At 39.3% G+C, this 27674-nt stretch overlaps 1 protein-coding gene across 1 annotated transcript in view; it reads right to left on the reverse strand.

Moving 5' to 3' along the window:
- LOC124596148 (KAT8 regulatory NSL complex subunit 3) overlaps positions 1 to 27674 on the reverse strand; it is a 159988-nt gene that overhangs the window by 122139 nt on the left and 10175 nt on the right. The window contains exons 3-4 of the mRNA XM_047135171.1: positions 16820 to 16947; positions 16545 to 16706 (exon numbers count right to left, since the gene is read on the reverse strand). Of these exons, the coding sequence (XP_046991127.1) occupies positions 16545 to 16706; positions 16820 to 16947 (290 nt within the window). The remainder of the gene's footprint in view (positions 1 to 16544; positions 16707 to 16819; positions 16948 to 27674) is intronic.

The raw sequence follows: 27674 nt of genomic DNA on the forward strand, positions 1-27674 counted from the left end.
CACCTAGTCAGGCTGTCAACAGGCAGTTTGAGGTGATTAAGGGAAAACGTTCAGCACAAAAGGACAGAGTTGTGGAAAAAGAAAAACTGGTTGACGCACCATGACAATGAACCAGCGCACACTTCTTCACTTGTGAAGGGATTCCTGGCCAAAAACAACATTGCAGTGGTTGCCAATCTCCCTACTCACCAGACCTAGCCCCATGCGATTTCTACCTGTTCCTGAAGATGAAAATCACACTGAAAGGATGAGATTTTGACTCCAATGAATACATCCAAGTGGAATCACAATGAGTCCTTTCACCCTGCAGACTTCCAGGAGTGTTTCCAAAAATTGGAACAACACTAGGATTATTGTATATTTGCCAGAGGTTACTACTTTGAAGGTAACAGAAGACATTGGGACATACGTATAGTTTTCTGATTTTTAAAATGAAATTCTTGGATATTTTGAGTAGCATCTCATAGATTAGGTTGGTATATAAGACAGAGCAGACGAGACATTTCCCAAGGCTCATCTGTGGCAAGAGAAAGCCCTCCTGCATCTAGTCATAATCAATATGATTAAGGGCAAAGACAGTTACAGAGTTAACAATGCCTCTCAGTCAAGAGATTCAGAACAGTAAAAGAAAGAAAAACTAAAATAAATATGAAATACTAACCTTGAAGACTGGTCTTTTTTAAGCCTGTGTTACCCTTTAAGTTGTATCAAACACAAATGTGCCAGTACAATTTTAAATGATGGCATAAATGGCTGGTCTTCTGGGCCTGAAATTTTTCTAAGCGGTTGGTCCTCAAATTGTTAAGTTTTGAAAGAGTCAAATTCTCCCTGATTTGAGAAACTCATCACACATTCTCAAGCATAACGTAATTTGCCTTGCATAAAAGGAAATTTGTTATGAAAGTAGCACTTCTGAAACCACCATTCAAAATATTTTCGTGGGACCTGTTACAAATGAAAACAGCTGTAACATCATGCTCATCAAAAGCAGTTTGTTGTTATAAAGAATTACTTAAATCTTCATCCTAAAGCATTTGACACATTTTGTTATCGGCAGACGCTTGTATGTGCACTGTGTTTTGTTGGTGTAAATACTGCACTTTCTTTGAAACTTAAGTTTTATTTTGGGTGTTATTCTCACATTATGTTTTATTGCTGCAGTATTATTCTGCATTAGCAGACTGAAGTCAAATTTTCTGTTTGAGTATCTGTTCTTACCAGCCAAAATTACAAAAATTAAATTGAAAACTAAACTAATGAAAAATTCGCATAATCCTAAAAAATTCCTATTTGTTTTCCAGATGAAAAAAATCCCCAGTTTTTCCCAGTTGTCCCAGGGTGTATGCACCTTGTAAATGCAAGTAAAACAGAGTAAGAGAGGGATGACAGAGGCAGCTGCCAGAGGAGCAAGAGTTGGGAGGTCCCCCACAGCCAGCATGTGGCAGGAGACACTGTAATCTCAACATTCCCACCCCAAAGGGAGTTTAAAATGTTATACCTGAAAATAAAAACAACTTTAAAGTAGAAAAAAGAAGCAGTACAACCACTCGTGAAACTGAGAAGACCATGCTTAACTTGGAGAGCGAGGAGGAGGGGACATTCTGGCATGGTACGATCTCTATCTGTAAGGCTCTGCAACCACAATGCTCATTATATAAAGTAAAATTACGAGTTAGCCTGGTATGTTGAATGCGGAGAGAACTAGGACAATGGATTTCTTCCAGGAAGAATGGAGGATGCAGCAGCATGCTGCAGTAATCTCCTTAATAATGCAGAGTTTATTAGAGGGGGCAGTAGCCAACCAGAAGTTGTCCATCCCCATGTGAGGAGAGGTGTTACTTGCACCCGCACATCTGCACATGGGATCATCAAAGTGAATGTTAGGTGACTTAACTGCTTCTCTTGCCAAATTGTCAGTCATTTCATTCCCTGGGTTACCCATATGACTTGGGACCTAGACAAAGACAACTCAGCTGGCAACATGACTAAGGTTAGAGAGAAAGTCATGAATAGCAGATTTCATAAGGTGAGTAACATTGATAAATGCCCTACAGACTGCTCATTAAGTCACTGCAAATTAAAACACTCAAGGGAGATCTATACGATAAAACACACAGCTCTGTTAATGGCAATTAGTTCCACTTGACTAGTGGAAGATGTAAATGCATATTCCATCTTACCCATGGTTTTAGACCCAATAGTGTAAATCACAGCAGCATCCTGATACTCCTGACGAACCAAGACAAAAAGGTGCCAAAAAGTCATGGATGTCACTAAAACTTTGGAACCTTGAAATATATCAAACCTAGTTCATGGTCTGGGTAGTAACAGGAGAGGTGACACAAGTCCTGGTAGAGAGCCTCAAGATGCATTCCAACTGGGAATACCACAACCGGGTAGGTGTCATGGGGTCGAAGCCACTGGTACGCAAATACAATGTGATAAATTGGGTTATTAGGAAACTGTCAGAGGGTAATGATAAATGAGCAAGAGTTGGCACCACTGGAACCAAAGGGGGAAGATTCCAGCTTCAGCGAAGACACTGTCTTAGGTCTAGTCCGAAAGGCAGTCAGTCTCATTCCACGATGACAGGCTGGATCCAACAATTTCAAAGCTGAAGATGACACTGAGCCACAAGTCTGGCAACCATAGTCCAACTGCGACAAAGGCAGGTCACAGTAAATATGGAGGAGAGTAGTGCAACCTACAGCCAAAGTGTTGTTGGCAAGGAAGCAGTGTGTTAAGCTTCCACATACAATTAAGTCTGTAGCTGATGAACATGGGGCAGCCAAGTTAAGAGTTCTGGGTCAGGGTGGAACACAACACACTGACGGAAATGCATTACTCCATTTTCGCAGGAGAGAACTGAAAACCATGGGAAAGGGTCCAAGCAGAGGTCCTTTGGAAAACATTCTGATGCTGGTTTTCAGCCAAGACAACAAAATGGGTGCTATACCAAAAGCAAAAGTCATTCGAATAAAACGCGGGGGTGACCAGTGGCCTAATGGAGATACCCAGTCAATTGATGGAAGATGATAAATACTGTAAAACTCAGCAAGGACCCCAGTTGTATGCTGTTTTCTTGGATCCATGGGGAGCTGAGTGATGTACCAGCTCTAACCCAAAACAACTGGCGGGTAATAAGTGATGAATAAAAATTGGTAGTGAGCCTCAACTACCCCAATCATGAAGAGTAAGTAAAATGTGATGGCACCAAGTGGTATATGCTGCATTTAGGTCAAAGAAGACTACAATGAGATGTTGGTGTTTAGAAAACATCTGCCAGTCTGCCTTTCTCAACCTGACCACATGGTCAGCTGTGGATTAGCCCTCCCAGAAATCACACTGATAGGGAGATGAAAGGCCCCCAAGATTCAAGAACGGCATAACTGGTGGACAACCACCCTTTCAAGCAGTTTCCAAAGAACATTGGTGAGGCTAATTGGACACTAGCTGTCAACGGATGATGGGTTTTTGCCTGGCTTAAGGACTGGTATGACAATACTATATCGCCATTGCAAAGGAAAGACGCCTACGAGCCAAATACAATTGACCCTCTGAGCAGATGAAGCTTTGGATAACATTCAGAGGTTGAATCATCTGATTATGCATCAAATCAGAGCCTGGGGCCGTAACATGTGACAAGGAAAGAGCCTGAAGCAGTTCCCAGTCCGTGAACAGTTCATTATATAATTTGGCATGGCAGGGAATGATAGATATGGAAATGTCTTCAACTTTCTGCATACGCATTCAAATGGAAGTTGGGTAAGATTATGACATGGATGTTGTCACAAACTGGCCTGAAAGGTGTACAGCAAGGAACAATGCATTAATACAAAGATGTCACCGTGTGGGAAGTGACCCAGAACAGTAGTTGATCTTTGGCAGCCCAGAAGAAAACATCAAACCAGAAGACTATGGAGCTTAGCCAACACCTAGGATGATGAGGCATATTGTCCCAGGAAGGAGATGTAGCAGTCTTAGCACTCCCCATTACTGTGTCTTATTAAATGGCAAGCTTTAGCATGAACTAACTTTTAAGGGATGTTGCTTGAAATGTTGCAGGGTTATTCAGCAATACTGAACATCTGTTGCTTTGTCGTTGGTCCACCATGGCAGCGGTCCACCATGGCAGCGGATGGCAGTAGAGGGATTTGTAGAAAGGGGAACAACAGTTCCAGTAGTGCATTCGATTGTGTCAAAAATATGTACACATGTCCCACAACCTACTCAATGTAATCTGACAGAGATGACGGCAAAGATGAGAGTAAAGGCAAACAACTGTCAGTCAGATCTTTGAGGTGCCCAATGTGGTAACTGACAAAGAAATGGCAGGATTACCAGAAAGCGATCAAAAAAGGTGTCATGAGCAGCTCTAAAATGGATAGGAATAGCATCATTGGGGAGACACTGATCAAGATCAGAACAAACTGGTCAATCAGAATGTCCCTATCAGATTAGGTGGTACTTTACTTTCTGACATGGGGTGGTGCACATTGATATACACAAGCAGGACAAAGAAAGGGACAGGGAGTAGTGAGGTTAAGGTGGTCAACCTAAGGTAAGCGGCCTGCCTGGAGGTAAATAAACACTATACAATGGTGATCACCAGTTTCATTTGCACTTGCACTGTTATTCCTCCAACGGAGGGGATTCCACTCACTGACGACATCTGTGGGCACCAACACACAGATTCCTCCAGGTGCCCTTTCAGGGCCAGTATAGTTCCTGCAGAATGCGTGGTCATCTCAAATTGTTGGGGTATGGTCACCAGTAAAGCGTGTTTCTTGAAAAGCAACTGAGATCGCAGAATAGAGGAAAGTAGCTGTTGCATTTCTGGCAAGTGACTGTAATATCCATTACAATTCCTTTGGATCATCACATTGAGGGTGTTATAGTTAGGGATGGAGGGGCCAGGAAAACAGGTCACGTCCCAGGACCACGTCTGTCACTGTTGGGGGTGGAACAACATCAATGACAACTGGTTCAAAACCCGACGGCATGCAGGAATCTGATATCTTCAGAATCATCAGAGGAGCCTTCTCCTGCGATTACTCCTTCTACTTCTGTTTTACAATTTTTGGCTGTTGGGGTTCTTGTGAGGGCCTACCTATTGTGGGTGTAGGAATGGAAGAAGAACAGGCAGTCTGTGCTGCCTACAGCTACTGGCTAGTGTTGCGCCTCTGATCTGTGGATTTCCAGGGAGACGGGGCCCAAGAGGGAGCCCTATCACGGGCAGACAACAGAGTAGGAACCTGCTTTCTGGCTAGGTATGGAGAGTGGTTACCGAAAATGGTGATTCAGGACTCATAAGAGGGGATGGCAGTGGTACATTAAAAAAAAAAAAAAAAGCTGAGGTACGTGGAGTGATAGCTGCAACTTTTACATAATTTGTCATCATATTGATTGTATGCATGAATTCATATTTTTTTCCTAGCAAGAGTATATTACAGGCAGTCAAGTGATGTTTCGTACAATTCACATACAAAGGCAGTTGTTCGCAAGTATGACCTTCGCGAAATGATCTTTCATTTTGGGTCTGCTGGGCAATGGGACGAAATGCAACCAAAGTAATAAACATTGGAAATATCTCATGGACAATAGGACTTAAGATTTCCAGTTGCATCTACACGTTTTTTTTGGGAGGTCATTTCCTTCATTAGCTAAGATGAGGGTGCTTGTATCTATTCGGTTATCTTTCACAGCTTTTTACACTTCACCTTCTAGATTATTGTAATCATCCTAAAAATGTGAGTCAAACTTCAAGCGGGGGGGGGGGGGGGGGGGGGGGGATTTGTACACCACATTCCAATATCGAAACAAAGTTGGTTCATTCTAACATGAGATACAAATTAGATACAACAGATGAAGCTACAGTTACAATAGTTGGGTTAGAGTCGTAAGCTTAGCAGTCAAGCTTGGGTAAGGTTATTTTATAGATAAATTTACTCTTTCAAACATTGAAAATCACATAACTTGCCTGCACAGAATTTGTAGTTGTAGAAGATTTAAAAATCAATACCACAAGTTAGTTGTAATGTTTCATTCCTGATGTATCACTATTCAGCACAAGAATAAAATGAATCTAAACATTACATTATATGTTCATTCTTCAGTGTTTGCCATTGTCTCACTTGAGTTTGTTAGGCTTACAGGATTTAAATGAGGTAACAGCTAACACAGAAGAATGTATGGTGTAATGTTTATATTCTTATGGTGAAGAGTGTATGTGATTCATGATTCATAGGAACCATCTCTTGCCACGGGTAGGAAAATATCCAAAATGCAGCTTTGGCCACACTGATGTGCACAAAGGCTTGCAAATTGGCTTTTCAATAGTAGACTTCAAATGTATAACTAGCAACACTTGCAAAATAAGAATGAAAGTAACTTAGAAATTAAAGGCAGAAATGTAAAACAAAGTTTTATTACATTTATAACATAAATTTTATGAAAGGTTTAAAATATCAGCTGAATAATTCTGAATGACTATCACTCAATTCCTTGTAGTTCACTTATTCATACAGAGAATCATCCTCTGTATTATCTAGCACATTTGATATTGGGCCTTTTTTTTAATGTCTGTTGCAGTCTGATTTGGAACACACTTCCATGCATCATCAATCCACTGGCACACTTGCAACAAACCTGCATGTATAAATTGTCCTGTTGGTGTCATTTGTCTGTCATTTTTCCAAAACCAGCCAGTGTACATGTGTTTAAGCTTATCTTTAAATGGTTTATTCACACAGGCATCAAGTAATTGCAGAAATGACACCATTCCACCTAGAATTACTGCCAAGTCTGTTTTGCTTTCTAATAATTTTTGTTCTACTGCAGGTGTTGTATGGCCTGCATGCGCATCTAACACCAGCAGACTGTATAAACCAAGCAACGCGACAGGGCAATGATTCAACATAAGCCTAATCCATTCCACCACCATATCCTCCAAAAACCACTCACTTTTATTTACTCACACAATTATAGTTTTTGGAAACTCTTCCAATTTCAGTAAATTCTTTCACTTGAAAACTATGAATAGGAGTAATTTATGTTTATCTGCTATGCAGGCAAGCATGACGAACATCTGCTGTCTTTCACTTCATGACACAAGAATACTTATATCTTTCTTTCCTCTGGCATCAAGCTTATAATTCTACAGCAAGTCAAAATGTATGGGAGTTTGGTCAGCATTCCCCATCTGGCCAAGAAGGTAATAGTTTTCAGTCCATCACCTAGTTATGAAGCACCTTTTATTTGTAATTTTATGGCAATCTTCGGCACAACTTAAGTTCATCTCTAAAGTGAAAAACCCCAGCACTTCATAAAGAGACCAATTCAGTTGCAGGTAGCCTTGAAATTTTCAATTTTTTGCACTGCAGCAATTTAAAAATTCAGCGTTCACAGGCATGCATTTCTGATGCTGTTCCTTAACAAACTCATTTAAAATTACCGCATTTACTCGAATCCAAGCCACACTTTTTTTTTCGGAAAAACTGCCTGTGGCTTAGAATTGAGTGCAAAGTAAGCGGAAATTCTGAAAAATATTGGTAGGTACCGCCACAACTAACTTCTGCATCGAATATATGTAGCGCTACACAGGCACGCTTTGCAGGCACAAATCTCTGCGTCAGTAAATAAATTTTTAAAAAAATTTTAAAAAATTTAAAAAAAGATGGAAGACGAGCTTTTTTCTCCGCCCTGAGTTTCAACCGCTGCATTTTCATACATTATCCAACGAAATAAATACAAATTCCATATTGTTCATCTTCGAATGTAGCAGCATTTCAATGTACTACGAAAATCCGACTGGCAAGACTGTTTGGGATGTTTGTCAATATGGCCAACTCTACATTCTGAATATTTTCCTACCTGTGAGAAGTGATGGTTGCTAATAGGAACTTCCATGAATTGTGAATCACATGCAGTATTCTCTTCACCGTAAGAATAATACGAATATAAACATTTTGCCACGCATTCTTTCGTGTTTGCTGCTATCTCATTTAAATCCTGTATGCCTAATAAACTACGAAACTAGAGTGACACAACAGCAAACGCGAAAGAATATACATATCATGTCATGAAACTCATATTATTCTTATGCCTAACAGTGATACAGTCAGAAATGAAGCACGGCAATTGACTAGATTTTCAATCTAAGATGACTCTAATTTCTGTGCAGAATGTAATGTACTAAAGAGGCGTCTACAAAAGATTTTCAAACGGAGAAAAATTTTCGCTAAACTCTCGTTCAGAACATCATCTATCATACGCAGTCTATTTTTTTTTTTTTTTTTTTTTTTTTTTTTTTTTTTTTTTTTTATTGTAAGCGGCGGGTAGCGTGTGCAAAAGCAAGCAGGCCGTAAACACTCATTATCAGAATGCGACAAACAATGCATGACACAGTACAGTAATGCATTTTCAGCTTAAAGTGACGTAAACACCATCAGATCAAAGAAAAATAAGCAATCAATTAAACCAGACGAAGCACATGAAAAAGGAAGGGTACCCGTATAAATACCGACGGAGCGCCTGACGCAAAGCAATGGCTACCTGGTAAAGCTTAACTGCTAAACTTACGACTCGAACCAAACTACTATAGCTGTATCGTCATTCATTCGACCTAAATTGTGTCTCATATTACAATGGACCAACTTTGTTTCGATTTGGAGGTGCGGCCTAAAACTTTTCTCTCCACTTCAATTTCGAGTCTCAAATTTCAGATGCAGCTTAGATTCGGGAAAACTTTTTTTCCTTGATTTTGAGTCTCATTTTTCAGGTGCGACTTAGATTCGAGTGCGGCTTAGATTCGAGTAAATACGGTACTGCAAGACCATTACATTGCCCACATTTTGGTCCACTAAAGGTTTTCCTGCTAACGGAACATTAAAAAAAATTGTCTCTTTGCAGTCACCATGTCTGACGTTGCTCCCATCAATTGTATGATTAGAGCATTTTTGCACAAAAAGAAATAACACCCTTCTTGAATTTGGCACTACAATAAAAGCACTTCACTATGGTTCACTAACCGAAGAACTTCACAAAATTCTATGAAACAATACACAAAATCAGAATGAGGCACAGCTTGTCAACTCATGCAACAATCCTAAAGCCTTGTGCATTGTTGGTACTTGTGTAAAGAAGAATACTTGAAAGGCAACTATATTTGAAGATGAGCAATACTGAATTTCTATTTCCTTCATTGGATAATGTATTAAAATTCAATGATCGACCCTGAAAAAAAAAAAAAAAAAAAAAAAAAAAAAAAAAAAAAAAAAAAAAAAAAAAAGGTAGACTCATCTTCTAATCTTTTTTAATGCATTAGTTTGGAGGGTTGTTTGGGGGAGAGAGAACAGACAGTGAGGTCATCGGTCTCATCGGATTAGGGAAGGATGGGGAAGGAATGCGGCCATGCCCTTTCAAAGGAACCATCTCGGCATTTGCCTGGAGCGATTTAGGGAAATCACTTAAAACCTAAATCAGGATGGCCGGACCCAGGATTGAACCGTCATCCTCCAGAACGCGAGTCCAGTGCCTAACCACTGCACCACCTCGCTCAGTGAATGCAGAAGTTTTGGAGCCAGTATTTAGTCTTGTACCTGCAAAGCATGCCTGTGTAGCACTGCTTGTATTCAACAGCAAAAGTTAAGTTTTGGCGGCTCCTAGTGCCATTTTTAAGAACTTCCATTTGCTTTGCACTTGATTATAAGTGGCAGACACTTTTCAAATCCTGAAAACAGGAAAAGAAATTGTGGCTTAGACTTGAGTATATATGGTAGCTCATAGCCCCTCACCTATCTAGAGTGTGATGTCTCAGTGAAAGGTAACTCCTTGTACCATATTCAAAGTTTTATGTGGAGTAATAGTCAATGTTATGACACCCAGCCTTTTAGAAGTCTTAAATCTACGAGATAGTGCAGCAGAGGAGGTTTTAATCAAAAGTAACTCATTTTGCAGAGTGCACTTCTCCAAATTTGTCTTCCTTTGTTTTGTGAAAAATACAGTTTTCATCGCTGTAAAAGTATCTCATTCTGTTATAGCATGCAGCAGGTATTGAATAAATTATTTCATTCCCAATCTGCTGGTTGGTCACTTTTCCCCTGCAAAATGTTTCATTATTTGTGGAAATGGGCGCGAGTTCTTAAATTTTCACCAAATATCTCTCGAATTACCATTCTAATAAACTATGTTGTTGTTCTGATGGATGACTACTTCTCTGCTGTAATGATATCCACAGTGAAAATTGTGAGGTGCTTACTTAAATCTTTGACTTTCTACTAAATTAATACAAAGTACTTCTCTTTAGAATGACAACTCAGCTTCATCAATTGCTCCCCTGATGAAATATCAATTGTCATGGTACTCTTTACCACATGGCACATGGTGGACGTCTATCATTATTTGTTGGTACTATAGACATTATGCAGCATATGTTATAGCACACCATAATAGGGAAAGCATAGAATCTTAACTGATCCCACTGAATTATCAATACTTGTCTGTTGAGACAGCTGGATCAGTATGACCATTATTCTGATTTAGTCTAAAACATTTCATGTGTGAAATATCTGCCCTGATGCCATCTACTCCTATTAATGGCTCTTCACACTGTTGACACCAACTGCAGCAAAGGGCATCTGGCACGACGGCAACTGGCATGACGGAAACTGCTGGGAGCCCTGTTGCCCCAAGAGGACAAGCATACACTCCTTTGCAGAAGTGTGAACCCTGTGTTGTAAGGAGCCTGTACCAAAATGCTAAGTAACGACTCCATCATTTTAAGATTGGCTGCCGCGTTAAGTTTTTAAACACATATATCAAAGGATATGTAGCAGGCACTGTTTAAGGCATTCTTTCCTAGTTGGCCCACACCACAAACAAATTGAACGTAGAAGTTAACTAGAGTGAGGACCAAAAGTTACTTCTGCCACAAAGTAATGTAAAATAAAACAATATGCATTTAGATGAAAGACAGCACTACTTAGAGAAATAGCCGCATCAACAAGCCTGCCCCGTGAGAAAGAAAGTAAGAATAGTTAGAGATGGGAGATTGCAGCACAAGAAATGAAGTAAGTGCTGCAATAGCTTAGGGCCCTGTACTCACCATGCACATACTCAATGAGTTGTAAGCTGCCTGAACGGGAGAACAGAAGAGAAAGGATGAAGAGGTTCTGCGAGTAGAAGTAGTAGTAGAAGAAGAAGAAGAAGAAGAAGAAGAAATTGCAGTTCAATCTACACATGGCCATAACAGAAGAGGACGATGAAGAAATTGCAGTGTTTCACTAGGCATCGTCTTATTGCATGGAATAAGAAAGTAATATTTTACATGACAAACTTTGAATAACAGCTCAGCAATTTTTCCATTTGTGTGGGGCTTTCACAACAGTAGCGTTGAACCAAAAGTAAATGCACTTGCTCAGGAGTGGAAATGCTACAGGACTTGGGTAGACATCTGACAGTTTCTGCACTGAGTACAGAAAGAACTGGTCCTTATAATAACAATATAACAGTGATCTCTGGAGAAAGTGAATTTTGTATATCATTGGAAAAACTCAATGGTTGGTCTAATTTTTAAGATAAGTCTGAGGACTAATGCTCGTAACTACAATCCTGTATCATTAACACCAATTTGCTGTGCAGTTTTGGAACTTACACAACTTTCCTTAAATAACTTTAAAAAAAAAATAAGAGTGTGTGTTCTGCAACATTAATTGTGAAGAACCAAGATCAAGAAGGCTGAAGAAATATCACAGCTGACAGTCATTATCGTGCCGATCACAGAATGATGTCTCGTGCAAAAGTTGGTACCTCAAGATGACACCCCCAGTTTGTTTTTCTATGCCAAATGAGCAATGCAATTAATGTTAAAGACAAAATGGAAATATTAAAAAATCAATTTGAATGTGAAAATTCAAAAACTTTTAATTTGTATCTTTGCATTTATCAACTTTGGGAAAAAAGATTGGAATCTTTGCTCCTGATTCTAAAATAAACAATAAAATTTTTAGAAAGGCCAAACATACAATCGGAATCATGACTACAAAAACTGTTTCAAAGTTAAATTAACTTGTTTATGAAATTAATTTCAGTATGGTATTTAAAAAATGTTTTTTGAAAAATTTACTTTTCTGCGTTTACGAGTTTTGGAAAAATGCTTCTCAACAGTACTCTGATCTGAAACCATCAATCCACAATGGAGGACTAAATGTTATAATCATCAGCAACATGTCAAAAAATGTCATCTGTGTGGACACTACTTGCTTTGTGTGTGTGTGTGTGTGTGTGTGTGTGTGTGCGTGTGTGTGTGTGCACGCGTGCGCGCTCTTCAACTAGACTTGCTACAATATACCACAGTCCTATGAAAGGACTCCTATTTACAGCGCTGAAAAAAAACATTATGACAGTAGGCATTCCGATTAGCATAATTACTACAATACTAAAACTGGAGAAATTATGACTTATACAGAGACATAATTGCATTTTCCCGGGTATGGACAGAATAGTTTCACTAATTCCCAAGTAAGTGTTTAATTTCCACTTTTACTCAATAAATCTTTGGAGTAATATTAAGTAATAATAATAACAACTATGTGTGGCTCAATGGTTGAGGGCAAGTTTTTCCACTGGGCAAGTCTTTCAATTGGACGCCACTGCTGTCACTTGCTTGTTCCTAAGGAAACCCAGTTACTCAACTGGGTAAAGGAGCCCCATAGTTTAACAGGAAATCCAAACTACATGTCATTTCTGGCAGCTCTTCACATCATTCAGCAGTGAAGGCTACATTAATCCTTTGATTGTTACAGATATGCTCACAGCAGTCCATGGTGGGCACAGCTTTGTCATCACCTCGTACTGCAACTTGCGCTGAAAGACTGCATTCCAGCCACTACCTGTGTAGTGGTTTTGCTGCGTGGTCCAGCTCACCTGTGCTGAATATTCCTGGAGAACTGGGCATGACAATTTTGTCTGCTGCTCTGAGTTTCAGCACCCACGATACAAAATAAATACATTTACTCTAACAACTTAAGTTTTACACTTAAAACTCCTGTAGAAACAAACTTCTGAATACAGAAATACAGGAAGGATAATAGAAGCCTGAGACAAAAATAATACATCACTTTGGATTCACCTCAGTAACTTAGAATTCTTCCATAGTCTCCTGTCTACATATATTCATAAAACAGTTCAAGATATTTAATCAAGGCTTTTTGCACGATACCATGCAAAGAAGTGCTTATATTGACACTTGAAACTTTTTTACCTCTCAAGATAAGGAAGTAACTTTTTTTTTTTTTTTTGACGGAACAATGCACTTTTCTTAACAGTCGAAAAATAATAAAGCGGCATTGCATACATTAATATTTACAGTACTTTATGTCAGTTACTAAGCTTAAAAAAAACCTATTTGTTGTTATGTCACAAGATGCAATCACTAAGTAACTATCTGTTCTAATTATTTCAATTTCTATCAAGACCTTTCATTTACTTCCAACCTTTAGAATGCATTATAGCTACATGTAATGACACCAGCTAGTCTCTTCAGCAACACTATTGCATTGGTCTTTATGTGGGGGCATCAAATACTCTACTTCAGTTTCTTTTATTATGTGATGCCAAATCTTCATGATTTCTTCCTCTGGAGAACCATAATTGTGTGGACTTTCTCAGTCAAGAGCTAAGAAGCAAATGCACACAGGCTGAACAGCGGAAAGCTGCTGAATGCTGAGAGCAGAAATATGGCTACCTGCTCACTCTACCTGGTTGATTAAATGACCTGAGCATTATAGCATCTGGAGCACACAGACAGTGCTCTAGACACCCGAGCAACAGTGTGTCTTAACATGTCAGAAGCATAAAGGCATCGGCACAGGGGAGCTTGTATACAGATCTAGAGCACCTGATAGAAGCAGCGAAGGCTTGTGTAAATACGCACAGAGTGCCTGGGGACAGCAGCAGTGGCATGTATTAATATGTTCAGAGCAAGCAAATGTTACAGACAGACTGAAAATTTCAGTGGCTCAATTGGGATTTGATCCTCCCACCTTTAGGTTTCCACACATGCACTCTGCCGCTAGACACCCTGGCCTGACTGCATGAAGTGATTCCTACACACAAGCCTCCCCTCCCCTCCCCCCCACTCACTCACACTCACACTCACACTCACACACACACACACACACACACACACAGAGACACACACACGATCACAGTCTCTGGCCTTCAAGGCCATACTGTGAGCAACTGCGCATGATGGGAGAAGCAATCAGTGTGATGGAGTAAGTAGGAGACTGGGATGGGGAGGGGAAGGGACAGCAAAATAGTTGTGAGGGTAGTAAAAGTGCTGCTTGTGGCAGCGTACAGGGATGAGGTGGAGAGAGAGTAAGGCAGCTAGGTACAGAGGACTGCGGAGGCATTGGTGAAATAGGGGGCTGTTTAGTGCTTGGGAACAGTGAAGGGGGTTGATGGATGTAGGACAATGACTATGGAAGGTTGAGAACAGAAGGGTTACAGGACCATAGGATATACTGCAGGGGCAGTTCCCATTGGCGCAGTTCAAAAAAAGCTAGTGTTTCTAGGAAGGATCCAGATGGCACAGGCTGTGAAGCAGTCATTAAAATGAAGAATGCTGTGTTGGACAGCATGCTCAGCAAATGATTGGTCCAGCAGTTTCTTGGCCAAAGTATGTTGGTGGCTATTCATATGAACCATCAGCTTGTTGGCTGTACTGTCCACATATAAAGCAGCATAGTGATTACAACTTAGTTTATAGATCAAGACTGGTTTCACAGGTAGCCCTGACTCTGTTAGGAGAGGTGATGCTTGTGACCAGACTGGAGTAGGTGGTGGTGGTGGGATAGGTCTGCTACAGGCATATGAGTCATGAGGCAGGGGGTTGGGAGCAAGGGTTGTGTTGGGATGGATGAGGACACTGTATAGGTTTGGTGGGCAGTCGAATACCACTGTGGGTTGGGTGGGAAGGACAGCGAGTAGTACAGTCCTCATTTCAGATCATGACATGACATAGCCAAATCGTGGCCAGAGAATGTGATTCAGCTGCTCCAGTCGTGGGTGGTACTGAGTCACAAAGGGAATGCTGCTCCTCAGTGGCTGTACGGTGGGACATTGGGCTGGTGGGGCATGACTGGAGAGACATCTGTTTTTGTACAGGGTTGGGAAGGTAATTACAGTATGTGAAGGCCTCAGTGAAACCCTTGGTGTATTTTGGGAGGGATTACTCTTCATTATATATGTGAAGGAAACATGTGACTAGGCTGTATGGAATGCACTTCCTGGTATGGAATGGGTGGCAGCTGTCTATGTGGTGGTGTTGCTGGTAGGTGGTTGGTTTGATGCAGACAGAGGTACTGATGTAGCAGTCTTTGAGGTGGAGGTGAACATTGAGGAACGTGGCTTGTTGGGGTGAAGAGGACCAGGTGAAGTGAATAGGGGAGAAGCTGTTGAGGTTCTGGAGGAATGTGGTTAGGGTGTCCTCATCCACAATCCAGATTACAAAAATGTCATTAATGAATTTGAACCAGGTGAGGGGTTTGGGATTCTGGTTAGACAAAATTCCTGGATATGGCCCATGAATAGGATGGCATTGTAGGGTGCCATGTGGGTGCCCATTGCATAACCCAGGATCTGTTTGTAGGTGAAGCCTTCACAGGAAAAGTAATTGTAGATGAGGATGTAGTTGGTCATGGTGACTAGGAAGGAAGTTGTAGGTTTGCAATCTGTTGGGCACTGTGAAAGGTAGTGCCAAAGAGTGGCAATGCCATGGACATTAGGGATGTTAGGGTAAAGCGAGGTGTCATCAAAAGAGATGAGCAGGCACCAAGTGGAAAGGAACAAGAACTGTGGAGGGTCGGTGGAGGAAATGGTTGGGTCTTTTAATAGGTGAGTACATTTTGGGAAATAGGCTGAAGGTATTGGTCTATGTGAGCAGAGATTCTCTCAGTGGAGACACAGTAGCTGACCACAATGGGGAGCCCTGGGTGGTTGAGTTCATGGACTTTACGAAGCACTTAGAGCTTAGGGGTGTGCGGAGTGGTAGGGTGAGGAGAGAGATGGACTTTGGGGAGAGATTCTGGGATGGGCCTAGATAATCCTTGCAGTTCAGAACAACAGTGGTGGAGCCTTTCTCAGCAGGTAGGGTTATAAAGTCGGGATCAGTTTTTAGGTGGTGGATTGCACTTCTTTCTATGGATGCAAGATTAGCTTGCATGCTGAGAGATTTGAGCAATGATGGTGAGGCAAGGTTCGAAGTTAAGAAATTCTGGAAAGTGGACCACAGTTGGATGTAGGGATGAACTGAGTCAGACAGGGTTCAGCATTTGTCTTTGGTAGAGAGTGATGGTAGGGTTGGTGGCGAAAAAGTGTCTCCACAATAGGGACCATCATTATTCCACCCTGGCTTTTCCGTTGTTTGGTATCTTATCCACATTCACGGTGATTCTTATAAAGAAGTCACATAGGAAGTTTATGGCACAGTATTTTAAAAGTATTGAAGCAGTTAAAATGTTATATCTCATAAATATACTCACTTGTCAATTTTATCCTCCCAGTCATCACCTTTATCTTCACGTCTAATAGATTTAACAAATGCTTCACATTCTCTCATTAGACGGGATGTAATTTCTTTGTTGTAAGGAGGAGTAAGAGTAGTTGGTTCTTCTTCAATGTCAATACCAGCTTTTGATTTCCAGCTGCAAATAAGTAGACACTGAATCTTAAACCAGGCAACATAAAAACAAAAAGAGAAATCTGATGTTTTTTAAGAAAGAAGAAACAAAGTAATACAAAATGTACTGGTACTCACAAATTCTCAGTTGGTGAAAAATTAAACATAAATAATTTTTTGGTAGGTTTTAGGTACGTGTTTTCTGGAGACCAGTCTCCTGGTTTTGAATATGCGTGGTCCAACATCACCATGTTGATTTCTCTTCCCTGTGAACACAATAAATGACTGGCTTGAAAAGTAAGTAATAATTATGCAACTAATTTTAATAATGGGTAATATTGTTTCATTTACTATGAACAGTAGTGAGTGAACACATTTTCAACCATGCAGCCTATTGGATGGAACAACTTCATATTACACAAGAAACAGCCAAGAACAATTAGTAGCATTTCTCATATGCTACAACAAAGGCTCGAAGAACACACAAAACATGGTAAGTTGTGACGTGCATGGACACATGTATCTCCCGCAATATCCTAAGCTTCCCCTTATTATGATACACAATGTAAGCAGATCTTACTGTTTCTGGATCATATCCTAATATCATATACAAATAATTCATTGAAATATCAGTATGGATTTAGGCATAATCACTTCTGTGAAATACATCAAATTTTTTAAGTAATATCAGGAGAACAAAGTATACATACCATAAAAGCTAATGGCAGCTGTAACTTGCATTAATGAAGCTCTGCAAGCTGTTTGTAACAAAATAGGACTTTAATAAAACCCAATTAAATAGCAAGCAATCACCATGCCACCTCATATCTTTTAGATAAGTGTCACTTCATTTATTAGGAAAAAAAAAAAAAAATATTTTTTTCGAAGACTTCAAAGCGAAAACCACTCAGGGGCTAGCTACGCCTATATCCGAGTATTGTGAAATCCTACAACAATTTATGAAATTTATTGGCAATTGTGGAATCTTTCCAACGTTAGCTGTGTTAGGTATGTAGGTATTACCCATTTTACCTATTGGTCACACACAAAAAATTGTGCCAGATGGAGTTTCCTGCTTGACATGAATGGTCATCTTAACCACTTCATCTATTTGAGCATACTTACAGACCAACCCAAACTTCTACATGTCATAATTTCTATGCCCCCTCACCTAGCAACTATACTTCAGTTTCCGCCACAGGATTTCAAGGAGACAAACATATTCAACCTTAGTATTGCAATCACCATTTTACCCTTCAAGGCTTGTAATAATTATCTTTAACAATGTCTGAAGAAATAAGACACTGGTGACTATATTCCAGCAGTACTAAATTTATGAAATTTATTTGCAATTGAGAAATCTTTTTGACTTTAGCTGCATGAGGTACAAAGGTATTACATATTAGTGACCCATGAAAATTTGTGCCAGAACAGGACTCGAACCTGGATGACCCACTTATTGTGAGAGGTTGCCTTAACCACTTTGGCTATCTGAGCAGGTTTCCAGGACCACAAGATTCTGAGACTTTTCACAAATGATGCTACTGCCAAGAGAAAACTTTGCTGCTGTCAACACAAAACATTAGTTACCAAGGAACTGTAAGGATGTATGGCACAGGTCTTGCATCTAGGTCTACATGAGCCCTGAGCTAAAGGGTTGGGAGCTGGGGTGGAGTACGGACGAACAACGATATTCTGCAGGTTCGGTGGGTGGTGGAATACCAATGTGACGGGGGGGGGGGGGGGGGGGTAGTAAATAGGACATTCGCTACATACCGGAAAAATTCATATTTTGTGATAAATGTGAAATAGGTACGAATTCTGCCTCAAAATGCAAAAACATAAAAATTACTTAATAGATGCTGTTTCACAGAGAATTGTATCCAGATGAGCTATTTATCAGAAACAGTTTGAAATAGATTTATTTTCTGAATACAATATCAAAAATATAAGCAGCTATTGGGATTGTACATCATCTTGCGAAGCCCATTTGGAAAGATAATGTGCGCAAGAACCTGCTTGCAAAATACAGTGTATAAACGCAACGCTGTATCAATACACTCAATGATCTGGTGCCATGCCAATATGCATCGTTGAATGGTCAGTTTAAGTTATACATCGCATAATGCAACATAGTACTCAGCCTTGGGACCTAACATTTTATAAGAAGGAAACACGTATGATCGTTTGTTAGTTAGAACTCAAAAGATAGTATAATGTGGACAGTTTCAATATCACACACAAATCAGATGGCGGATGTTTTGAACTGTAATTGCATCGAATACCGCTAAAGGTCGGGCCTGAACTACGTCGTTAACAATAATCCGCTAACTTCAACACGTAATTGCCCAGTAGCCATCCCCAAATGCTTTGTGTTGTGAATTGCTTGTTGTTTTCTTTCCTTCTTTTGAAATAAGTGAAGTGACTAATCCTGGTCCATCACAGATTTCAATTACAACCTTTACAGCACCAGAAGAGATCGGTGATCCCTGTGACAATGTGTCAGTTCTGCTGTAGGCTGCTGCCCAGAGAAATGGAGGCCCACAGCTCCTTTCTCTGTGGCAGTCACAATTCTAGTCTGTTTACGCTCATAGCCTATAGCGCCAGCTCTCTGAGCTCAGCGACTGGAACACAAAATCTGTCACATTTTTCAACTGTGCAGAAATTCTTCCCCTAATGTTAAAATCAAGTTGCCGTACATTCAGTTCTACTTCTACGCTAAGTGCCTTGTCAGTTCTATCTGTAGCATTGTCAACTAAGGGTCATAGGGCTATTAATGCCCAAGAAAGGTTGAAGCTATTAGTCTGCATATTTTTTAATCTTCAAATTGGGTGGGAAAAGCAAATAATGTCCAGAAACACCTTCTATGGAGATGCATTCACTTAACTGGCGAGAAAATGCTGCTGCTTTTCAACAGAGCAATCATTTTTGAAAGCATAAATGCAGCCAAATGAAGAAACGGAAGGCCATTACATAAAGAAAATGTGTTGCAGCTTTTGCAAAAGCAAACATTCCAGTAAAAAAGTTCCCAATCAGCACTTTTTTTAACAGTCAAAGAACTAATAATTTGCTTGTCTTCACTCATATAGTGTGTCACGCTCTTAAATTTGTGTGTCTAATCATTTACAGGCAAAGAAAATTGATGTGAATTTCGACAAAAATAGATGTGAATTTTGCCAAAATTAGATACTACATTTTCCAGTCCATAGATGTTCCTTATTTCAGGGCATGATGAAAGATAGTCAAAACCCCGGTGGAGAAAGTGATTCAGTTGCTCCAATCCTGGTTGGTACTGAATGCTTCTATGTGGCCGAACAGTGGGAATTTGGGAGGTGGTGGCTGACTGGAGAGGCAAGGCATGGGAGATCTGTTTTTCTTCAAGGCTGGGAGGGTAATTTTGGTCTGTGAAGGCCTCAGTGAGACCCTTGATGATTGCTTGTCACTGCAGATGTGATGGCTGTGGGTGGCTATGCTATATGAAAGGGATTTCTTGGTATGGAATGGGTGGCAGCTGTCAAGGTAAAGGTATTGCTGGTGGCTGGTAGGTTTGATATGGATGGAGATACTGATGTAGCCATCTTTGAGGTGGAGGTTAACATTGAGGAAGGTGGCTTGTTGGGTTAAGGAGGACCAGATGAAGTGACTGGCAGAGATGATGATGAAGCTCTGGAGGAATGTGGGTAGGGTATCCTTACCCTAGAGTCAGATCAGGAAGATGTCATCAATGAATCTGATCCAGGTGAGAGGTTTGGGATTCTGGGTGGTTAGAAAGGATTCCTCTAGATGGCCCATGAATCGATTGGCTTGGGATAGTGCCACATGGGTGTCCATTGCTGGACTACGGATTTGTTTGTAGGCGATGCCTTTAAGTGAAGTTGGTCGTGGTGATCAGAAAGAAGGTTGTAGGTTTGGAATATGTTGGCTGTTGGGAAAGATAGCATTCAATAGCAGCAAGGCCATGGGCGTTAGGGCTGTTAGTCTAGGGGGAGGTGGTATCAATAGTGACGAGTAGGGCACCATGTGGTAAAGTAACGGGAATGCGGAGCCTCCTCCTAGTCACCACTGCCCAGATTGGTTCTCCCATCATGCATAGTTGCTTGCAGTCTGGGCTTGGTGGCCAGAGATGGTGGTCATGTGTGTGAGTTGTATTTGCATGGATGTTTACGTGGTCTACTTTAGAAGCTTACTTTTTAGCAGTCTTTGTTGTGCCTGTCTGTGAGTCAACATTTCCACTATGTAGTGAGTAGCGACCTATCCTTTTCATAATATCATCAAAGTTCAACATTTTGTATTCATGTACTGATTTGTAGCAATGAATAATGAACATTTGATTACGCATACGTACATTGCTGGACTGTATGATTATACTTATGTCTAAGGCTATGGTTTGAAAATGAGTGTGATGATCTGACACTAATCACTGCAAAGAAATTACTATTATCACAACTGTGACAGATATTGGATGAAAATAAAAATATTTAATACTCAAGTTGCTGGTCCTACCCTCCATCAGTATGGTGGAACCTCATAAAAATAAGTAAACTAATTTTTATCCAATATGTGTATTGGGATCCTTGTATGACTTGTCCTAAATATAGGAGCATGTGGTGTGACCTCTCTAAACACAGTACATTTCATGTGAATGTAATCAATAAATATTATGCTTATGGTCATCCTCAGAAATTTATAGAATTTTATAGACGACACAAAGAACTTATTACATCCCACAGAACTCATTTCCAGATGTGCATAATTCTGAAATGGATTAAAACTCTGTATTCCAGACTCCAAGGGAGGGGGAGGACAGTAAATGCCCCTTTGCAAACACCAAAGACTGTGCTTGAAGCATAATGAAAGAAATTATATCCCCCACCACCCCAGACTAAAGTGGTTCAGAATAAGGAGAAACTTTTAATTACAAAAAATATTTCCATTACATACTGAGGCTCGTACAGTACACTTGTATGCAATATCAGTGCTCTAGTGCTTGAAGAGACGAATTCATGAAAGTTTATGAAAACTTTTATGAAGACAGCACACAGGTCAAAATCTCATACTGGAAAGTCACATTAATTTCTCCCCATCTCATAATCTCTCCCTCTCTCCTCTCATACATAGAAGGTTGAGTCCAACCATGAATTAATTCACTACATGGAAATACAGAATAAGTTAACTGATGTCTTACATTTATGTTATTTTATCATTTTAAACAATGTTGGCGTATCACATAGTTTTCTCTTGTTCTTAGCAGCTTTTGAAGGAATTCTGACGGCAGTTTGTGAAGAAATCTGTACACTATACCAATGTATCCTTTTATTAATAGTTTGATGTAGTAGTCACCTCTTCCTTAAACAAATGATTCGATCAAACACTTTACATACCATTAACTGCAGCTGGTTTGCAGAGACAAGTACTTGGCATCTAAGATTGCATCTTGCCGGCCGAAGTGGCCGTGCGGTTAAAGGCGCTGCAGTCTGGAACCGCAAGACCGCTACGGTCGCAGGTTCGAATCCTGCCTCGGGCATGGATGTTTGTGATGTCCTTAGGTTAGTTAGGTTTAACTAGTTCTAAGTTCTAGGGGACTAATGACCTCAGCAGTTGAGTCCCATAGTGCTCAGAGCCATTTGAACCATTTGATTGCATCTTCTCGTTCCACACATTGAGCTACTGTCTATCACTGCTTAGTGACTACATGCTTAGAAAAGAGATTCGTGGTGGACTCTTGAAGAAGGTGTGACTTATTTATTAGCTTACCCTGTGTTTGTATCATTTTAATGACTTCATATTCCCTTGCTCTTGGCAAAACAGAACCTATTTACTCTAATTATCCATTTACAAGGATGTGTCATGAATGCCCCAAATAATTTTATCTGCTGGATTTATTAACCATATTTCTTGGTAACTGCATCCATGAGCATGGTTACTAATGCATTCTGGAGGTAGCTGGTATGAATCCTGGTCGTAAAAGAAATTTGGAATATGGGTATAGTATCAGGTAGGCAAGAGGAAAAGATATTGTGGCATACAGTTCCTGACGCACTGAATACCTATGTCTTGGATTAAATATCAAACCTCGAATAATTTGCTCATGCAGTGCGGATTGTGACACTATTCATAATACATCCGAAAGAAACAATATGGCTGCCCCTTGGGTACTACTTTTAAAGAATTTGTATATTTACTTTTCATTCCCATAACTATGTTTAACATATGATGATGTATTATATTTGTGGTATTTTTGACAAATTCCACATAATGGTAACATATCAGAGACATGATCCATAGACAATGCAAGTAAAAACAATATAACCATACCATTCTAGCACTTAAGACAATGGGTAATTTAACTAACATGACAAATGCCTCCGAAAGAAACAATGTTTTTTTAATGGGTATTAGTCATCTTAGAAGTGTTTCTCATGAAATAAAAAAGTTAACAAGTTAAGTGCACCATGTTACGTCAAACTATATGCTAGCACTGACCACGTACTATCAACAGTAACCGAAGAAAGACTACATTGTTATCTGTGGGTGGTTCAAATGATGTTGCATACAATGGAGGTTCGCATGCTGCTAATGTCTTAAGAACAGCTCTACATCATCTGAAGCATTTTAATGTAATTGTACTTGAAATTCCACACAGGTGCGAATTAATACAATCCCAGTATGTAAATAAAGCAGTAGCAGCTACAACTCCACATTACGCAGAAAACTGGAACAGCTTTGTGATATTCACAGGATCAAAGTACACAAATTTGGCAGAGAACTCTACACAATGCATGGCCTTTGCCTCACCTGGTGTGGAAAAAATTATCTAGCAACTATAATTTGTGACATCTTTGCAAATGCAAGGAACAACATGAACTCAGGACAATTAGATTTGAACAAAGAGTCCACTAACCACAACACACAAAAACTGAAAACTGTAAGAATTGGCACAGACAGACTACATTAGACAACTGGCTGGTGAAAAAAAGAAGACGACACTGCTTCTTCCCAATCTTCCAGTGTGCAGAAACAGACCAACTTGGTGAAACGAGTAGTGAGAAATACCTTTCCCAGACCTTCAAAATATTTTTTTTTTTTTGAGAGAAAGAGAGAGAGAGAGAGAGAGAGAGAGAGAGAGAGAGAGAGAGAAAGCTGTGCAGCTGCTTCTGCAAAACAAAAACTGGCAATTTATCACCAAAACATTTGAGGCCTCTGCGAAAGATCAATGAACTAACAATCGATGATCGTGAGCCACGAAGTACAGATCATTGCCCTGTTACATGCTTTAGTCAGCACCATATTAATTCTAGTATACAAACACTTGAGCTAAATAATTATTACTTGGCAACATCAGTCTATACAAAATATAAAGAAAGAGGTGATATTGCCATCTATGTCAAAAACAATGCCACATGTAGAGCAACTGATATGCAGAATTCTTGTTTAGAACATTTGGAAGTGTGTGCCAAAGAATTGTCTTCAAATAATTCTCATGGATCAGCAGTAACAGTATATACAGCACCTCCAGGGAACTTTAGTCACTTTTTGAAGCAGTTAGATTCTCTCACACATTAAAACACAGAAAAGATGTGATGAGTGCTTGGGGACTTCAATGAAAACTTACTAATGAATTCAGTGATAGATCAAACGTAGAAAACTTGATGTCTACATATAATCTTGAATCTGTACTTAGTTTCCCTACTAGAATAACTTCATGCGCAAGCACACTAACTGGTGATATATTTATACACCAGACCAAAACAAATTACACAACTTCCAGGCAAGTCAGGAATGGCCTCTCTGGGGCGCAATGGATACAGACTGCAAGTACGTGTGTGAATGAAAGTGGCCCCCACTGGAAAACAGCTATAACAATTAATGATGAAACTATCCAAACTTTTAAATCTCATCTCCAAGACATGGACTCAAGATCTGTGCATAATTTAGATAATACCAATTCCAAGTACAGTCTTTTCAGTAATGAAGTGGCACTGATATTTGAAGTTACCTTGTCAAAAAATATATATAAGATCCAAACCAAAAAGCCCTAAATAACCGCTGGTATTAAGAGTTCGTGCAAAAGGAAACAACAGCTGTACATTGTATCACAAATTCAGACAACCACAACCAGTTAAACCACTATAAAAATATTGTAAAATACTAAATAAAGTTATTCAGAACGCAAAAAGTTTGTATCTGTACTCTAAAATTTAAAAAAATCCAGAAACAAAATCAAAACTGTATGGGAAGTGAAAATGAGTGAGACTGGTGCAAATTGCCCCCGTAAGACCCAAACATTGTTCTCAAGAATGAAGGTAGAATAGTACAAAATCTAGAGAATGTGGAAAAAATTTTTAATTAGCAGTTTTTAAGCGTTGTTGAGGGAACAGGACTCAATGGCCCCTTACAAAAGACCATAAAAATACTGAAAGATCGTATCCCAATTCTTTAGAGCAGATAGGTACAGCCCTTATAACAGTATAGAAAGTAAGAAAAACCATAATTTCTTTAAGAAATAAAAATTCAGCTGGTGTCGACAATATATCCAGCAAATTGCTAAAAGCTTGCTGCATCAGTTCAGTGAACTGTCTCTCTTTTGACTGCATTTTCTTAAGACCTCAAAAAATTAATACCTCTGTCTTTAAACAAAGCAAGCAACTTTTAAAAGTTTTCAGATGACACAAGTATTGTGACAAATAGTAAAACATCCATGAATCTAGAGTTAAATCTCAACCAATTACATGCAAATGTTCTGATCTAGTTCACAGTTCAGTTCAGTTTATATTCTCAATGCCTCTCTCAGGCAAGGTGTCTTCCCTGACAGGATGAAGTATGCTATTGCAAAGCTTCTCCACAAAAAAGGCTATGTCACAGATGTTACAAACTATTGTCCTGTCTCTCTTTTGACTGCATTTTCTTAAGACCTCAAAAAATTAATACAACCAGGATAGTCAATCACCTAAAAAGCTTTGCAAAAACCAGTTTGGATTCAGAGACGGTATCTCTGCAACTGAAGCTATATTTTCATTTACAAATAATGTTTTTGAGTAACTTGACAAGAAGACGTTGCCTGCTGGCATATTTTGTGATCTGTCTAAGGCCATCAACTGTGTCAGTCATAAAATATTTATAGAGAAAGCATGCCACTACGGAATTCGAGGACAAATGGGCAGCTGGCCCAAGTTGTATCTACAAGGTAGGCAACAGAAAACAATGTTAGATGGCAACAACACATAGGCAGGAGGGATAGAGTCTGAGTGGGGAACAGTACATTATGGAGATCCACAAGGTTCTATCCTTGGACCCTTGCCATTTCTCACACATAGGGTTGTATCAACAACCTACCTCTGTCTTTAAACAAAGCAAGCAACTTTTAAAAGTTTTCAGATGACACAAGTATTGTGACAAATAGTAAAACATCCATGAATCTAGAGTTAAATCTCAACCAATTACATGCAAATGTTCTGATCTAGTTCACAGTAAATAGTCTATCAATAAACCTCAACAAAATCAGTTACAATCTTTTCCATTCTGATCACAAAAGTCCACAGGAGATAAACATTGTGCATGAGAGCTATCAGATACATAGTGTACATTGTTCGAAATTCCTAGGCTTCCATGTAGATAATAGGCTTAACTGGAGACACTATATCCACCAAACCATGGAAAGGCTGAGCTCAGCAACATCTGCCACCTGGATAATCGCCAAAAATCAGAAACATCAATGTCTCCAAATCTGCCTACTTTGGCTGCTTCCATTCACTTATATTATGTGGAATTTTTCTGGGCCCATTCACCACTGTCGAAAAAAGTCCTTGCAAGCCAAAAAATGTTGTGTCTATGTCATAATCTTTTTAACCAAATAGGTATACTAACTACTACCTGAAAATATCTCTTTTGAATCATGCCAATCATGCTTCACAATCCATCTCAATATGAAAAACAAATGAGTCATCATCATCATCACCATAACACAAGGAGGAAATGGAAGATACAATGTGACATAAAAAATTTCTCTGATGCAAAGAGATGTAAAATATACAAGCACAAAAATCTTCAACGCACTTCCAAGTTACATTAAGTGCCTGCAAGATAATAATATACTATTTAAAAGTAAGCTAAAGGAGTTATTGCTCGAAAGAAGTTGATATTCTCTAGATGAATTCTTTGGCAGAAATAGATAAGATTATTTCCAGAGTGGCTACTCAAACTTGGAAAATAATTCCAGGAGAATCCCAGGTGTGAGGAGGAAGATGGTGTCAAAAAGCTCCTGATAAATAAATGGTGAGCGAGGGGGAGGGCATATCACAATAATGACTTTCATTCCTTGCAGCTGTGCTATGTATTAACCATAAGCAACAGTTTAATACCTGTTTTTACACATCAATAATTTATATGGAATAATATTCATGTAATTAACACAGTCTGAAATATTAAGTAATTTGAAAATTGTGATTTATAAAACTTGATAAAATTTAATTTCAATATCAGTTTAAAAATGCAGAATTCCCTGAGATTTATGAAATTCCTGAAATTCCATGAGATTTCCATGAGATTTCCCTGATTTTTCAGGTTAAATGTAATTCTCTAAGAATTCCAGGTTTTCCGTATGAATCACTCCCTTTGTTTCCCATGTATATCTGTGCATTTCTGTTTTAATGTAACTTGCTGCTTTATTTACATTAATTTGTGTTTTGTAAGTCAACAACATGGTCTTTTTTTACACTATCAGTAACTGTTTAGCTAATATATTATTACTTACTGATTTGTATCCCTAATCATTGTTTGTAGCCCTTAATGTTACAGGCATAATAATGACTGAAATGTTTTGACTCATTCCACACAAAAATGGATCTATGGAATAAGTATTGCAATAAACAAACATAAAATGCACAAGCACTCATAACACTAATACACATACCACAGATACACCCTTGACATTATGTTGAGAAGAGATAATTATAATCCACTATTCCTGCATGTACCACGAAAAATACATGTTTTG

Source organism: Schistocerca americana, chromosome 1 (genome assembly GCF_021461395.2).
Source record: "Schistocerca americana isolate TAMUIC-IGC-003095 chromosome 1, iqSchAmer2.1, whole genome shotgun sequence".
Taxonomy (NCBI): Eukaryota; Metazoa; Arthropoda; class Insecta; order Orthoptera; family Acrididae; genus Schistocerca; species Schistocerca americana.